Below are 16406 nucleotides of genomic sequence, written 5' to 3' on the forward strand. Positions count from 1 at the left end.
TTAGCATAATGACTTCAAGGTTCATCCATTCTAGGCTCATCCATATTGTAAAATGTATCAGAATTTCCTTCCTTTTTAAAACTGAATAATGCTCCATTATGTGTGTAGACTATGTTTTGTTTACCTATCAATTCATGGACATTTGGGTTGTTTCCACCTTTTGGCTATAAACATGGACACACAAACATCTATTAATGTCCCTGTTTTTAATTTTTTAAAGTATATATCTAGAAGTATAACTGTGGAATAGTACAGAAATTCTATTTTTTTAAATATTTAGTTTATTTATTTGACAGCCTACCAGCAGGGAGAGTGGGAGAGGGAAAAGTAGGCTCCCCACTGAGCGGAGAGCCCTATGCAAGACTTGATCCCAGGACCCTGGGATCATGACCTGAGCCAAAGGCAGACACTTAACCGACTGAGCCACCCTAGCGCCCCTTTATTTTTAATTTTTTGAGGAACTGCCATACCACTTTTCACAGTGGCTGCACCATTTTTCATTCCCACAGCCCTGTACAAGGGTTCTAATTTCTCCACGTTCTCCCCAACTTCTATTATTTTCTTTTTAATAATAGCCATCCTAGTAGGTGTGAGGTGGTATCTTATTGTGGTTTAGGTTTGTATTTCCCTAACAAATAGTGATGATGACTATCTTTTCATGAGCTTGTTTTTTTGAGAGAGAGAGCACATGCACACATGGGGGATGGGCAAAGAAAAGGAGAGAGAATCTCAAGCAGTCTCCACAACTAGCATGAGGTTCAGTCACACAACCCTGAGGTCATGACCTGAGCCAAAATCAAGAGTCAGATGCTCAACCAACTAAGCCATCCAGCTGCCCCTCTTTTAATGTTCTTATTGGCAATTGGTATATATCTTCTCTGGGAAAATATCTGTTTATGTCCTTGGGCTATTTTTAAATCTGGTTGTTCATTTTGTTGTTCAGTTTTAGTAGTCCACAAGACTCTGAGGGAATCTTATAATGGAAGGAACATGTATTTTTGGTCTTAAGTTGGAATCTGACTTTCGCATTTACTGTTTCTGCGTCTTATGCATCTCCTCAATTTCATTGAGCCTCACTTGCCACCTCTGTCAAATGAGCATAATATATATAAAGAGAGAGAGAATATATAATATGTATTAATATATATAATATATATTAATATATATAAATATGTTCTCGATATTAATCTCTTATCAGATAAATGATTTAAAAATACTTTCTCCTATTCTGTGGTTTGCCTTTTTTGTTCTTGATTCGTGTCATTTGATGCACAAAAGATTTTAATTTTCATAAAGTCCAATATGTCCATTTTGTCTTTTGTTGACTCTTTCGTGTTATATCCAAGAAAACATTGCCAAACCCATTGTCATGAAGATTTCCCCCATGTTTCCTTCAAAGAGTTTTATAGTTTTATTTCATACCTTTAGGTCTTTGACCCTGTTTCTAGTTCATTTTCATATATGGTGCAAGTTAAGTGTCCAACTTCATTCTTTTGTGTATGGATATCTAGTTTTCCTAACATCATTTTTTGAAAAGATTGTCCTTTTCCCATTGAATGGTCTTGAAATGATTCCTGAAATCAATTAGCCATATATAAAGTCATTTATTACTGTGTTCTCTAGCCTATTCCATTGGTCTATAGGTTTGTCTTTATGCTTATACCCCACTATTTTGGTTACTGTAGCTTTTTTTGAAATCAGGAGGCATGTGAGTCTTCCAACTTTATTATTCTTTTTCAAGATTGTTCTGGATTTCTAGGGCCCCTTGAGATTCATATGAATTTTAAGATGTAAACAATGCCACTGGGATCTTTTGGTTTTGTTGATTGTTTCTTTGCTGTACAGAAGCTTTTTATCTTGATGAGGTCCCAATAGTTCATTTTTGCTTTTGTTTCCCTTGCCTCCGGAGACATGTCTAACAAGAAGTTGCTGTGGCCAAGGTCAGAGAGGTTGCTGCCTGTCTTCTCTAGGATTTTGATGGAATCCTTTCTCACATTTAGTTCTTTCGTCTATTTTGAGTCTATTTTTGTCTATGGTGTAAGAAAGTGGTCCGGTTTCATTCTTCTGCATGCTGCTGTCCAGTTTTCCCAACACCATTTATTCAAGAGACTGCCTTCTTTCCACTGGATATTCTTTCCTCCTTTGTGAAAGATTAGTTGGCCATAGAATTGAGGGTCCATTTCTGGGTTCTCTATTCTTTTCCACTGTCCTCGGTGTCTATTTTTATGCCAGTACCATACTGTCTTGATGACTACAGCTTTATAATAGAGTTTGAAGTCCGGAATTTTGATGGCTCTAGCTTTGGTTTTCTTATTCAGGATTGCTTTGGCTATTTAGGGTCTTCTATGGTTCCATGCCAATTTTAGAATATTTTGTTCCAGCTCTGTGAATAATGCTGGTGTTATTTTGATAGGGATTGCATTGAACATGTAAATTGCTTTGGGTAGTATAGACATTTTAACAAATGAAGTTTGACTTCTTTTCTGATTCAGATGCCTTTTATTTCTTTTTGTTGTCTGATTTCTGAGGCTAGGACTTCCAGTACTATGTTGAACAACAGTGATGAGAGTGGACATTCCTGTTGTGTTCCTGACCTTAGGGGAAATGCTCTCAGTTTTTCCTCATTGAGGATGATTAACTGTGGGTCTTTCATATATGACCTTTATGATATTGCGATATGTTCATTCTATACCTACTTCCTTGAGGGTTTTTATCAAGAAACAATGCTGTATTTTGTGAAATGCTTTTTCTGCATCTATTGAAGGGATCATAAGATTCTTACCCTTTTTTTATTAATGTGGCATAACATGTTGTTGATTTGCTAATGTTGAACTCCCTCCTGCCCTACCCTGCCGCAGCCCAGGAATAAATTCCACTTGGTCATGGTAAATAATCCTTTTAATACACTGTTCAATCTGATTTGCTAGTATCTTGGTGAGGATTTGGCATCTATGTTCATCAGTGATATTGGCCTGTAATTCTTTTTAGTGGGGTCTTTGTCTGGTTTGGGGATCAAGATAATGCTGGCCTCATAGAAAGAGTTTGGGAGTTTTCCTTCCATTTCTATTTTTGGAAGAGTTTCAGAAGAATAGATATTAATTCTTTAAATGTTTGGTAGAATTCCCCTGGGAAGCCATCCATCCCTGGACTGTTGTTTGTTGGGAGATTGTTTATTCTTATTAAATTTCTTTGCTGGTTATGGGTCTGTTCAGATTTTCTTCTACTTTCTGTTTCAGTTTTGGCAACTTATATGTTTCTAGGAATTTATCCATTTCTTCCAGATTGCCTAATTTGTTGGCATATAATTGGTCATAATATCCTCTTAAAATTGTGTTTCTGTGGTGTTGGTTGTGATCTCTCCTCTTTCATTCATGATTTTATTTGTGTCCTTTCTCTTTTCTTTTTGACAAGTCTGGCTAGAGTGTTTCCAATTTGTTTATTCTTTCAAAGAATCAGCTACTAGTTTTGTTGATCTGTTCTACCAGGGTTTTTCTTTTTAATTATATGTCATTGATTTCTGCTCTAATTTTTATTATTTCCCTTCTCCTCCTGGATTTAGGCTTTATTTGCTGTTCTTTTTCCACTTCTTTTAGGCGTAAGATTAGGTTGTGTATTTGGGACTTTTCTTGTTTCTTGAGGAAGGCCTGTGTTGCTATGTACTTTCCTCTTAGGACTGCTTTTGCTGCATCCCAAAGATTTTGGACTGTTGTGTTTACATTTTTTTTTTTTGTCTCCATGTATTTTTTTAAATTTCCTCTTTGATTTCTTCACTGATCCATTCGTTGTTTAGTAGCATGTTGCTTAGCCTTTATATGTTTGTGCTTTTCTGTTTTTTTGATTCTTGTTTTTTTTTTTGAAGATTTTATTTGTTTATTAATGAGAGACAGAGAGATAGAGAGAGAGGCAGAGACACAGGCAGAGGGAGAAGCAGGCTCCATGCAGGAAGCCTGATGTGGGACTCGATCCCTGGACTGCAGGATCATGCCCTGGGCGGAAGGCAGGCACTAAACCACTGAGCCACCTGGGCTGCCCCTGTTTTTTTGATTCTTGTAATTGATTTTTAATTCCATGCTGTTGTGGTCAGAAAATATGGATGACTTGATTAGTCTTCCTAAATTTATTAAGACTTATTTTGTGGCCTAACACATCTGTCTGGAGAATGTTCCATGTGCACTTGAAAAGAATGTATATTCTGCTTTGGATGGAATGTTCTGTATCTGTCTCTTAAGTCCATCTGATCTAATGTGTTGTTCAAAGCCAGTTTCCTTGTTGGGTTTCTGTCTGGAAGGTCTATCCATTGATGTAAGTAGGGTGTTAAAGTTCCCTTCTATTATTATTCCCTGTTAATTTCTCTCCTTATGAATGTTAATATCTATGTATGTAGGTGCTCCCATGTTGGATGCATTGATATTTACAATTGTTATATCCTGTTTCTGGATTGATCCCTTTATCATTATGTAATGCCCTTCTTTGTGTCTGTTACAGTCTTTGTTTTAAAGGCTGTTTTGTCTAATAAAAGGATTAGTACTCTGGCTTTTTTCCCCCCTTGTATTTGCATGGAATATGTCTTTCCATCCCTTCACTTTTAATCTGTGTGTGTCTTTAGGTCTTTAGTGAGTCTCTTGTAGGCAGCATATGGAAGTTTACAGCTGTTTCTTCAACTAACTTTTCTGCCTTTCTCTCTCTCTTCTTCTGGAATGCCTATAATGCAAACATTTGTTCATTTGATGTTGCCCAAGAGACCTCTTATCCTATGCTCATTTTTAAAAATTATTTTTTCCAGAGTGCTCTGGAATTATTAATACTTAATATTAAACTATTATAATATTTAATATTCAATACCTTTGGCTGGCTTAGTTGATAGAGTGTGTGACTCTTGATCTCAGGGATGAGATCAAGCCCTACATTGAGTACAGAAATTACTTTTTTAAAAAAATCTTGGAATTTTTTTCTTTTTGCTATTCAGCTCAGGTGTTCTCCTTTACCCTGTCTTCCAGATCTCTGTTCTTCTGCATCCTCTAATCTGTTCCTTCCTTCTAGTGTATTTTTCATTTCATTTATTGTGTTCTTAAATTCTGGCCATTTTTCATGTTTTCTCTTTGTTGAAATCCTAAGTTCATCTACTATTTTCTCCAGTCTGTTGAACATTTTTATGACCTTCACTCTGAACTCTTTATTAGATAAATTGGTTATCTACATTTCATTTAGTTCTTTTTCTGAGGTTTTGTCTTATTTTTCATTTGCAGCATATTCCTTTGTCTCTTTATTTGGCTTGACTTTCTGTGTCTGTTTCTATGAACTAGGCAGAACAGCTACTTCTCATAAACTAAGAGAAGTGGTCTTGCCTATGGTCATCCCTTGTGTATACTGTATGTGTCTGGTGACTTTGGCTGGCTAAAGCTGTGGCTGGTTATAGGTTGGGGTTCCTAGGGCACTCTGGATGGCCAAAGCTAAAATGGGTAGAGGTGGAGGTAGTCTTGGGATTCTTCATGTAGTCAGTGCCCTGGTAGTACTACTGAAGCTGAAGTGGGTGCAAGCCAGGGTGTTCCAGGGTACTTAACACAGGAGGCACCCTGGTAGGACAGCTAGAGCTGAGGTGTGCATCTGTGCTGTACCTTAGCAAGTTGTCTGGAGCCAAAGTGGTTTGGACCTAGAATGTTCCATGGTGTTTTACATCTACGTTACCTTGGCAAGATGACTGTAGTTGTAACAAGCACTGACCAGGATCGTACCAGTATGTGCTACACTGCGGCTGCCTTAGAGAGATGGCTTAGGCTGGTGTGGGCTAGGAGCCTGGAGCTCACTGAGGCAGTAAGCCAGCTGGGATGCCCAGACCTTGTTTCCATCCACACTATCAGGGCACTTGCCAGCTCCTATTACCAGAGAGGGTTCCAGCCAGCTCTCCTGCTATTTGGCAGGTTTCTGGGGCTGCTTCCTTTATATCCTAGTTGCCCTTTTAAACCAAAGCTTTTTTTTTTTCTGTGCTTTAGAACAGACAAATCTGTTCACCACCCCTCAGTACTATCCACCCCACTCCCTACTGCAGTTTGCAGAGTTGGTGGTGGAGGTTCCCTTCCTTCTCGTGTCTTTTTTTTTTTTTTTTTTAAGATTTAATTATTTATTCATGAGAAACAGAGAGAGGCAGAGGCACAGGTAGAGGGAGAAGCAGGCTCCATGCAGGGAGCCCGATGCAGGACTCGATCCTGGGTCTCCAAGATCACGCCCTGGGCTGAAGGCGGCACTAAACCACTGAGCCACTCAGGCTGCCCTTCTTGTGTCTTTCTTGCCATTCTCTGTGTGATTTTTTTCTTCTTTAAATTCAGTTAATTAGCATATAAAGTGTTATTGTCTTTAAAGGTAGAGGTCAGTGATTTATCAGTCTTATATAACACCCAGTGCTCGTTACATCCTTAATGTTCATCAAGTTACCCCATACCCCTTCACCCCACTCTCCTCCAGTGAGCCTCAGTTTGTTTCCTATGATTAAGAGTCTTTTATGGTTTGTCTCCCTCTTTGATTTTGTCTTATTTTTTCCTCTATTCCTAATGATCCTGTTTTGTTTCTTCAATTCCACATGTGTGAGATCATATAATTGTCTTTCTCTGATTGACTTATTTTGTTTAGCATAATATCCTCTAGTTCCAAACATGTCATTGCAAATGGTGAGATTTCATTTTTTGGATGGCTGAGTAGTATTTCTTTTTTTTTTTTTTTAATTAATTTATTTTTTTAATTTATTTTTTATTGGTGTTCAATTTACTAACATACAGAATAACCCCCAGTGCCCGTCACCCATTCACTCCCACCCCCCGCCCTCCTCCCCTTCTACCACCCCTAGTTCGTTTCCCAGAGTTAGCAGTCTTTACGTTCTGTCTCCCTTTCTGATATTTCCCACACATTTCTTCCCCCTTCCCTTATATTCCCTTTCACTATTATTTATATTCCCCAAATGAATGAGAACATATAATGTTTGTCCTTCTCCGACTGGCTTACTTCACTCAGCATAATACCCTCCAGTTCCATCCACGTTGAAGCAAATGGTGGGTATTTGTCATTTCTAATAGCTGAGTAATATTCCATTGTATACATAAACCACATCTTCTTTATCCATTCATCTTTCGCTGGACACCGAGGCTCCTTCCACAGTTTGGCTATCGTGGCCATTGCTGCTATAAACATCGGGGTGCAGGTGTCCCGGCGTTTCATTGCATTTGTATCTTTGGGGTAAATCCCCAACAGTGCAATTGCTGGGTCGTAGGGCAGGTATATTTTTAACTGTTTGAGGAACCTCCACACAGTTTTCCAGAGTGGCTGCACCAGTTCACATTCCCACCAACAGTGTATGAGGGTTCCCTTTTCTCCGCATCCTCTCCAACATTTGTTGTTTCCTGCCTTGTTAATTTTCCCCATTCTCACTGGTGTGAGGTGGTATCTCATTGTGGTTTTGATTTGTATTTCCCTGATGGCAAGTGATGCAGAGCATTTTCTCATGTGCATGTTGGCCATGTCTTTGTCTTCCTCTGTGAGATTTCTGTTCATGTCTTTTGCCCATTTCATGATTGGATTGTTTGTTTCTTTGGTGTTGAGTTTAATAAGTTCTTTATAGATCTTGGAAACTAGCCCTTTATCTGATATGTCATTTGCAAATATCTTCTCCCATTCTGTAGGTTGTCTTTGAGTTTTGTTGACTGTATCCTTTGCTGTGCAAAAGCTTCTTATCTTGATGAAGTCCCAATAGTTCATTTTTGCTTTTGTTTCTTTTGCCTTCGTGGATGTATCTTGCAAGAAGTTACTATGGCCGAGTTCAAAAAGGGTGTTGCCTGTGTTCTTCTCTAGGATTTTGATGGAATCTTGTCTCACATTTAGATCTTTCATCCATTTTGAGTTTATCTTTGTGTATGGTGCAAGAGAGTGGTCTAGTGTCATTCTTCTGCATGTGGATGTCCAATTTTCCCAGCACCATTTATTGAAGAGACTGTCTTTCTTCCAATGGATAGTCTTTCCTCCTTTATCGAATATTAGTTGCCCATAAAGTTCAGGGTCCACTTCTGGATTCTCTATTCTGTTCCACTGATCTATGTGTCTGTTTTTGTGCCAGTACCACACTGTCTTGATGACCACAGCTTTGTAGTACAACCTGAAATCTGGCATTGTGATGCCCCCAGATATGGTTTTCTTTTTTAAAATTCCCCTGGCTATTCGGGGTCTTTTCTGGTTCCACACAAATCTTAAAATAATTTGTTCTAACTCTCTGAAGAAAGTCCATGGTATTTTGATAGGGATTGCATTAAACGTGTATATTGCCCTGGGTAACATTGACATTTTCACAATATTAATTCTGCCAATCCATGAGCATGGAATATTTTTCCATCTCTTTGTGTCTTCCTCAATTTCTTTCAGAAGTGTTCTATAGTTTTGAGGGTATAGATCCTTTACATCTTTGGTTAGGTTTATTCCTAGGTATCTTATGCTTTTGGGTGCAATTGTAAATGGGATTGACTCTTTAATTTCTCTTTCTTCAGTCTCATTGTTAGTGTATAGAAATGCCACTGACTTCTGGGCATTGATTTTGTATCCTGCCACGCTACCAAATTGCTGTATGAGTTCTAGCAATCTTGGGGTGGAGACTTTTGGGTTTTCTATGTAGAGTATCATGTCATCGGCGAAGAGGGAGAGTTTGACTTCTTCTTTGCCAATTTGAATGCCTTTAATGTCTTTTTGTTGTCTGATTGCTGAGGCTAGGACTTCCAGTACTATGTTGAACAGCAGTGGTGAGAGTGGACATCCCTGTCTTGTTCCTGATCTTAGGGGAAAGGCTCCCAGTGCTTCCCCATTGAGAATGATATTTGCTGTGGGCTTTTCATAGATGGCTTTTAAGATGTCGAGGAATGTTCCCTCTATCCCTACACTCTGAAGAGTTTTGATCAGGAATGGATGCTGTATTTTGTCAAATGCTTTCTCTGCATCCAATGAGAGGATCATATGGTTCTTGGTTTTTCTCTTGCTGATATGATGAATCACATTGATTGTTTTACGGGTGTTGAACCAGCCTTGTGTCCCAGGGATAAATCCTACTTGGTCATGGTGAATAAGTTTTTTAATGTACTGTTGGATCCTATTGGCCAGTATCTTGTTGAGAATTTTTGCATCCATGTTCATCAGGGATATTGGTCTGTAATTCTCCTTTTTGGTGGGGTCTTTGTCTGGTTTTGGAATTAAGGTGATGCTGGCCTCATAGAACGAATTTGGAAGTACTCCATCTCTTTCTATCTTTCCAAACAGCTTTAGGAGAATAGGTATGGTTTCTTCTTTAAACGTTTGATAAAATTCCCCTGGGAAGCCATCTGGCCCTGGACTCTTGTGTCTTGGGAGGTTTTTGATGACTGCTTCAATTTCCTCCCTGGTTATTGGCCTGTTCAGGTTTTCTATTTCTTCCTGTTCCAGTTTTGGTAGTTTGTGGCTTTCCAGGAATGTGTCCATTTCTTCTAGATTGCCTAATTTATTGGCATATAGCTGTTCATAATATGTTTTTAAAATCGTTTGTATTTCCTTGGTGTTGGTAGTGATCTCTCCTTTCTCATTCATGATTTTATTAATTTTAGTCTTCTCTCTCTTCTTTTTAATAAGGCTGGCTAATGGTTTATCTATCTTATTAATTCTTTCAAAGAACCAACTCCTGGTTCTGTTGATCTGTTCCACAGTTCTTCTGGTCTCGATTTCGTTGAGTTCGGCTCGAATCTTTATTAACTCCCTTCTTCTCTTGGGTGTAGGATCCTTTTGCTGTTTTTTCTCTAGCTCCTTTATGTGTAAGGTTAGCTTTTGTATTTGAGTTCTTTCCAGTTTTTGAATGGATGCTTGTATTGCGATGTATTTCCCCCTTAGGACTGCTTTTGCTGCATCCCAAAGATTTTGAACGGTTGTATCTTCATTCTCATTAGTTTCCATGAATCTTTTTAATTCTTCCTTAATTTCCTGGTTGACCCTTTCATCTTTTAGCAGGATGGTCCTTAACCTCCACGTGTTTGAGGTCCTTCCAAACTTCTTGTTGTGATTTAGTTCTAATTTCAAGGCATTATGGTCTGAGAATATGCAGGGGACAATCCCAATCTTTTGGTATCGGTTCAGACCCGATTTGTGACCCAATATGTGGTCTATTCTGGAGAAAGTTCCATGTGCGCTTGAGAAGAATGTGTATTCAGTTGAGTTTGGATGTAAAGTTCTGTAGATATCTGTGAAATCCATCTGGTCCAGTGTATCATTTAAAGCTCTCGTTTCTTTGGAGATGTTGTGCTTAGAAGACCTATCGAGTATAGAAAGAGCTAGATTGAAGTCACCAAGTATAAGTGTATTATTATCTAAGTATTTCTTCACTTTGGTTAATAATTGATTGATATATTTGGCAGCTCCCACATTCGGGGCATATATATTGAGGATTGTGAAGTCCTCTTGTTGAATAGATCCTTTAAGTATGATATAGTGTCCCTCTTCATCTCTCACTACAGTCTTTGGGGTAAATTTTAGTTTATCTGATATAAGGATGGCTACCCCTGCTTTCTTTTGAGGACCATTCGAATGGTAAATGGTTCTCCAACCTTTTATTTTCAGGCTGTAGGTGTCCTTCTGTCTAAAATGAGTCTCTTGTAGACAGCAAATAGATGGGTCCTGCTTTTTTATCCAGTCTGAAACCCTGCGCCTTTTGATGGGGTCATTAAGCCCGTTCACATTCAGAGTTACTATTGAGAGATATGAGTTTAGTGTCATCATGATATCTATTCAGTCCTTGTTTTTGTGGACTGTTCCACTGAACTTCTTCTTAAAGGGGAATTTTAAGAGTCCCCCTTAAAATTTCTTGCAGAGCTGGTTTGGAGGTCACATATTCTTTTAGTTGCTGCCTGTCTTGGAAGCTCTGTATCTCTCCTTCCATTTTGAATGAGAGCCTTGCTGGATAAAGTATTCTTGGTTGCATGTTCTTCTCATTTAGGACCCTGAATATATCCTGCCAGCCCTTTCTGGCCTGCCAGGTCTCTGTGGAGAGGTCTGCTGTTACCCTAATACTCCTCCCCATAAAAGTCAGGGATTTCTTGTCTCTTGCTGCTTTAAGGATCTTCTCTTTATCTTTGGAATTTGCAAGCTTCACTATTAAATGTCGAGGTGTTGAACGGTTTTTATTGATTTTAGGGGGGGATCTCTCTATTTCCTGGATCTGAATGCCTGTTTCCCTTCCCAGATTAGGAAAGTTTTCAGCTAGAATTTGTTCAAATACATATTCTGGCCCTCTGTCCCTTTCGGCGCCCTCGGGAACCCCAATTAAACGTAGGTTTTTCTTTCTCAGGCTGTCGTTTATTTCCCTTAATCTATCCTCATGGTCTTTTAATTGTTTGTCTCTTTTTTCCTCAGTTTCCCTCTTTGCTATCAACTTGTCTTCTATGTCACTCACTCGTTCTTCCACCTCGTTAACCCTTGTCGTTAGGACTTCTAGTTTGGATTGCATCTCATTCAACTGATTTTTAATTTCTGCCTGATTAGCTCTAAATTCTGCAGTCATGAAGTCTCTTGAGTCCTTTATACTTTTTTCTAGAGCCACCAGTAGCTGTATAATAGTGCTTCTGAATTGGCTTTCTGACATTGAATTGTAATCCAGATTTTGTAACTCTGTGGGAGAGAGGACTGTTTCTGATTCTTTCTTTTGAGGTGAGGTTTTCCTTCTAGTCATTTTGCTCAGTGCAGAGTGGCCAAAAGCAAGTTGTATTGGGAAAAAGAGAAAAAGAGAGGAGAGAAAGAAGGAAAGAAAAGAGAAGAGAAAAAAAGGGAAGAAAAAAAAAAGAAGAAAAAGAAAAAGAAAAAGAAAGGAGAAAAAAAAGGGGGTGGGGGAAGGAACAAATCAAAAAGCAAAACAAAACAAAACAAAACAAAACAAAACAAAAAGAACCACCAGGGGAGTATCTTCTGATTCTGTGTACTTTAAGTCCCTTGGCTTCTCCTGGAAGTTGTCAGTCTAGCTGGTGTTCTGGGGGAGGGGCCTGTTGTGCTGATTCTCAGGTGTTAGCAGTTGGGGGAGCTGCTGTGCCCCTGCCTGGTGCAGGGCTCAGTGGGGGTTGTTTACCCCGTGAGGCCGCAGGAGGAACAGCCCCAGTGGCGGGGCCAGCTCTGGAAACCTGGATTCAGCTCCGGCAGGAACTCCGTCTGCAGGGCCTGGAGGCTCTGGGGCGGGGCCGCTGATCTGCTCAGCTGGGGCAGGAGCGTCCTCGCTGTCCTGGGCCCTCCCGGCCTCTGCCTGTCCCGGGGGAGGCGGGATCCTGGGCTGTGTCCCAGCGCCCTGTGCTCCGGAGCCTGCGCTGTTGGATTCGCGCTCCCGGGCCGCGCAACCCCCTCCGCGGAGCTGCCGCCCGAGCCCCTCCGAGCTGCTCCTGGAACCGCGCAGCCCCCTCCGCACGGAGCCTCTTCCTCTGCCTGAGCCCCTCCGAGCTGCTCCGGGTCCCACCGGTCCCGCCGTGCGCGCTGCAGCCCTTAGGGAGCTCGGCGCACTCTCCTGGGCACGCAGTTGCTCTGTTACTGTCCCCGGGAACCCGAGGGCATCCCCGCCCTCCTGGGTCCTGCTCCACCTCCCTGCGGGCCCCTTTCGGCCCGGGAAGGTTGGTGCAGCTCCTGCTCCTCCGGGACGGGGCTCTCCTGTCCTGGGGACACTCGCCCCGGCCTCAGCCCGGCTCCTCGCGGGCCCCTCCCCCTTGGAGGCCTTTTGTTTCTTTATTTCTTTTTCCCACCCACCCCCCACCCCCCACCCCCCCTCCCCGTCTTCCTACCTTGATAGAAGCGCGAACTCTTCTCACTGTTGCATTCCAGGTGTTCTCTCTTTAATTCTCAGGCCGAATTCATAGATTTTCAGGATGATTGGAAGGTTTTCTAGGTAATTTGGTGGAGACAGGTGATTTGGAGACCCTACTCTTCCACCATCTTGCTCCTCCCTGAGTAGTATTTCATTGTATACATCTACCACATCTTTATCCATTCATCTGCCAATGGACACCTGGGCTCTTTCCATAATTTGTCTATTGTGGATATTGCTATCAACATTGAGGTGTGGTGACCCTTCAGATCACTACATTTGTGGTTTCTTTTGTGGTGAAGAGGCTGTTCAGTTACCCCTCAGATCATCTTCAAGAGAAATTGCTCCATAAAATAGGTGTCCATGGAGGAGGTGAGTTCAGCATCTTCCTACATCACCCTCTTGGACCAGAACTAGCAGTGTTTTTCAGGTGTTCTACACCTTACTGATTTTCTACCCAGTTGTTCTATTAGTTTTTGAGAATGGGGTATTGAAGTCTTCAAGTATAATTATAGATTTTTATTTGCAGTCTTGTCTTTGTTTCATGTGTTTTGAAACACTGTTAATAGGTGTGTAAACATTTAGAGTTAGGTCTTCTTGATGAAATGAATTCTTTATCATTAAGCAATGAACTTCTTTATTCCTGGTAATATTCTTTCTCTGAAGTATACTTTGTGTGATATTAATACCATCATCTTTCCAGTAGTGTTAACAAAGTATTTGTTTCTCCATTCTTTTATTTCAATCTATTTGTGTCTTTGTATCTAAAGTGAATTCCTTATAGACAGTGTATAATTGGGTCTGGGCTTACCTTTTTGGATTTGCACATTTCATTCCTCACTATATTGTTAAATAATTTTAATGTTCCTTCGTATTTTATCCATTTAAAAAATTTGCCCTGAGTAGGAGAGTAGATCTCAACTCTCTAGCTGTCTATTACCAATTTTTCCATCAGTCAATTAGTCAAAAAAATGTTTATCAAGCACCTACTTATGTGACATTTTCTGGGTACCAGGGATAGAGAGGCAATCAAGTCAAAGGTTCCTGGGCTCAAGTTCATATTCTAGTGGGGAAACACTGTAAAATATATAATCTTTAAGCAAATGCTCCTTTTTGAGACTCCCTTTGGAGTTTCCATAACTTCACATAATGGACTTGTTTTTATCCCAAGCAAAATTGGAGGGCCACTTACAAGTTTTTGCCCAAAATCTTGGGGGGAGGAAGTTTAGAAGAATAAGCCTGAGGGAGTGAGGGTGGTTCTGACATTTAAGAGATGACTGTAAGTTCACCACACAGCAAACACAGATTGGGTAAGTGACACTAAAGGAGTCTCTTTATGTCTTTTCTATCCCCTACAGATATTCAGGAACCAGCAGCCCCTGACATAGAAAATGAGTCATGGAAAACCCCTGAACAGGGGCCACCTTCCAGCCAGCCTAACCCCCCAGAACTTTCAGATGTCCAAGCTTCCTCTGTGTCACAGAAGCCCCCAAGCATGAGGCCCTCAGTCCAGCAGTATCCCCCCCAGGAGAATGTGAAACCACCAGTGCAAGGGGAAAGTGAAGCCACCAGTATCCCCCAAGGGGAAGGTCAAACCAGCAGTGTCCCCTAAGAAGAACAAATTACCAAATGTTCTTCCCCAGGGGAGTCATCAGACAGACCCTCCCTACTGAATCACATTGACTCCCCTGCCACAGAAACCCTGGGATTCATAGTGCCCATCAAAGAGGTCGCCATCTGAAAATCCCAGGAGACCTCCATTGTTTAATCCTCCTCCCAGGAATCCTTTCATACAGTGCATTCCTTCTCTAGTATGTCCTTCTCCTACAGGATGTCCTTGGAGAAAATTTGGTCATACCTTGCCTTCTCCTACCTCTTCCTCTCTGCATAAGGGTGGTGATGGGTAATCAAGGAAGGAGTGCAGAAGGGCCATTGAGGCTCTCAGGAGGATCACTGTGGTCTAGCGCTTTCCATAAAGAATGCGTCTTAAGGGGATGGGCAAGGGAGTTGTGTGTGGTCTTGGAGCTGAAGCTGTGATGTGTGTTCTGTGATGTTACAGGGTTTCTCACCCTAACCCTTCATAGCACTCCCTGCTAAAGGAATGGCTTTGTGCAATCAGCATGGGAATAAAGGCAACCTCTCAGGAACCTAGAAAGTAAATGATGTATTATCTGGACTCTTCTGTGATCACTCAGGCTGGCAGAGACTAGGGGAGGAGTTCAAAAGGTGATGCCATCCTGAGTGAATGAGAAGTGGCACGGGCATGAGTTGGGAAAAAGATCTCATCCCACACACACACTCTGTAATCTGTGCAATGGGATGATGGGCATAATTCTGTGCCCACCCACCAGCCCTAGGCCTTTAAGGGGAACTAGAGTATAGAACAAACATCTGGAGCCCCTTGTGTCTAGGAGCTAAATGTTAGAAGCAGTGAACTGGGTTCTGTGTGACTTCCACCTATCCACACTCCTCCTAAGTCTCCCTATCTCCATCAGTATGATGGTGTTGGGGCAGACCACCACAGCACCTTCCTTCTGGCTCAGATTGAATCTGGGCTACCCGTGGAGCCAAGTAAACACTGGTGGGGCAAAGCTGTCTCAGCAAATGGTCATCCCAGGGAGCAGTGCGGTCTTGGGGCCTCTATTTTTACTAGCAGCCCCTCCCACCCAGGAAGCTGGGGAGAACTCCTTGTGGAATGTTTGGGCATCCAGATGCAGATGTCCTAAGACACTTAAGGACTGACTCTGTGGCAGGATTGGGGGACTCGGGGCTGATCATCAACATGCCTCCTCCAGGGGATTCTCCATCGTCACTTTTCTAGGCGTTCCTCCTAATCATGGCCTAGGAGGATGCCCCACCTCCACATCACACCTTCCCTGTCTAAAGCCCCCACCCACATACCTGCCCAGATCATGGCCTAACTTGGTCCTTTCATCCTGATCACAAAGTAACATTTTATTATTTATTTTTTATTTATTTTTTTAGCAAAGTTCTTTTTATTTTAAGATTTTATTTATTTATTCATGAGAGACACAGAGAGAAAGAGAGGCAGAGACACAGGCAGAGGGAGAAGCAGGCTCCATGCAGGGAGCTCGACATGGGACTCAATCTCGGGTCTCCAGGATCACACTTCAGGCTGCAGGCGGCGCTAAGCCGCTGCACCACCAGGGCTGCCCCCAAAGTAACATTTTATAGGCACTCTCAAGACATAAGGATTTGACCCAAAGCAGCATCCTTCTTGGAGTTGTTGATGAACCAAGGAGATATTTCTGACAGGATGCAAGAGCTATTCTGGCTCCACTGGCCCTAGTCAAGTCCCAGAAGCTGGTTCCTTCTCTAGTCCCCAGCCCCTGCACACTTAGGCTACTACCTCCCAGACTAATGTCCCAACATTTACCCCATAACCCACCCTGGTCCCAGCCAGTCCCTTTAAGCTCCTTTCAAGCACACCTTGGGCTCAGGCATCCCAACCCCCAAACTCAGACCAGCTTAGCCCTGTACACATAGACAAAAGATATACAGGCCACTCGCACACAGCCCTGTCTTTGTCCCCCACACATTCCCCCACTCTCTCCCCCCTTCC

The 16406-nt window shown here is 41.7% G+C and overlaps 1 protein-coding gene across 14 annotated transcripts in view; it reads left to right on the plus strand.

The window, feature by feature from the left end:
• The window catches only part of GDPD4 (glycerophosphodiester phosphodiesterase domain containing 4), a 119045-nt gene extending 104408 nt beyond the window's left edge, over window positions 1-14637 (plus strand). For 5 of the 14 annotated variants that reach the window (XR_005375631.1, XR_005375632.1, XR_005375633.1 and 2 more), the window contains one exon: window positions 14182-14302. Coding sequence is in view for 3 of the 14 variants with exons in the window: in XM_038568522.1 (XP_038424450.1) it covers window positions 14182-14435 (254 nt within the window). In the remaining 11 variants the exon portion in view is untranslated. Of the gene's footprint in view, window positions 1-14181 lie in introns of all 14 variants that reach the window. The other 9 variants (XR_005375625.1, XR_005375628.1, XR_005375630.1 and 6 more) reach the window with 5 other exon arrangements.
• Window positions 14638-16406: the final 1769 nt, after the last annotated feature.

The sequence above is a fragment of the Canis lupus genome, chromosome 21 (assembly GCF_011100685.1).
Source record: "Canis lupus familiaris isolate Mischka breed German Shepherd chromosome 21, alternate assembly UU_Cfam_GSD_1.0, whole genome shotgun sequence".
NCBI lineage: Eukaryota > Metazoa > Chordata > Mammalia > Carnivora > Canidae > Canis > Canis lupus.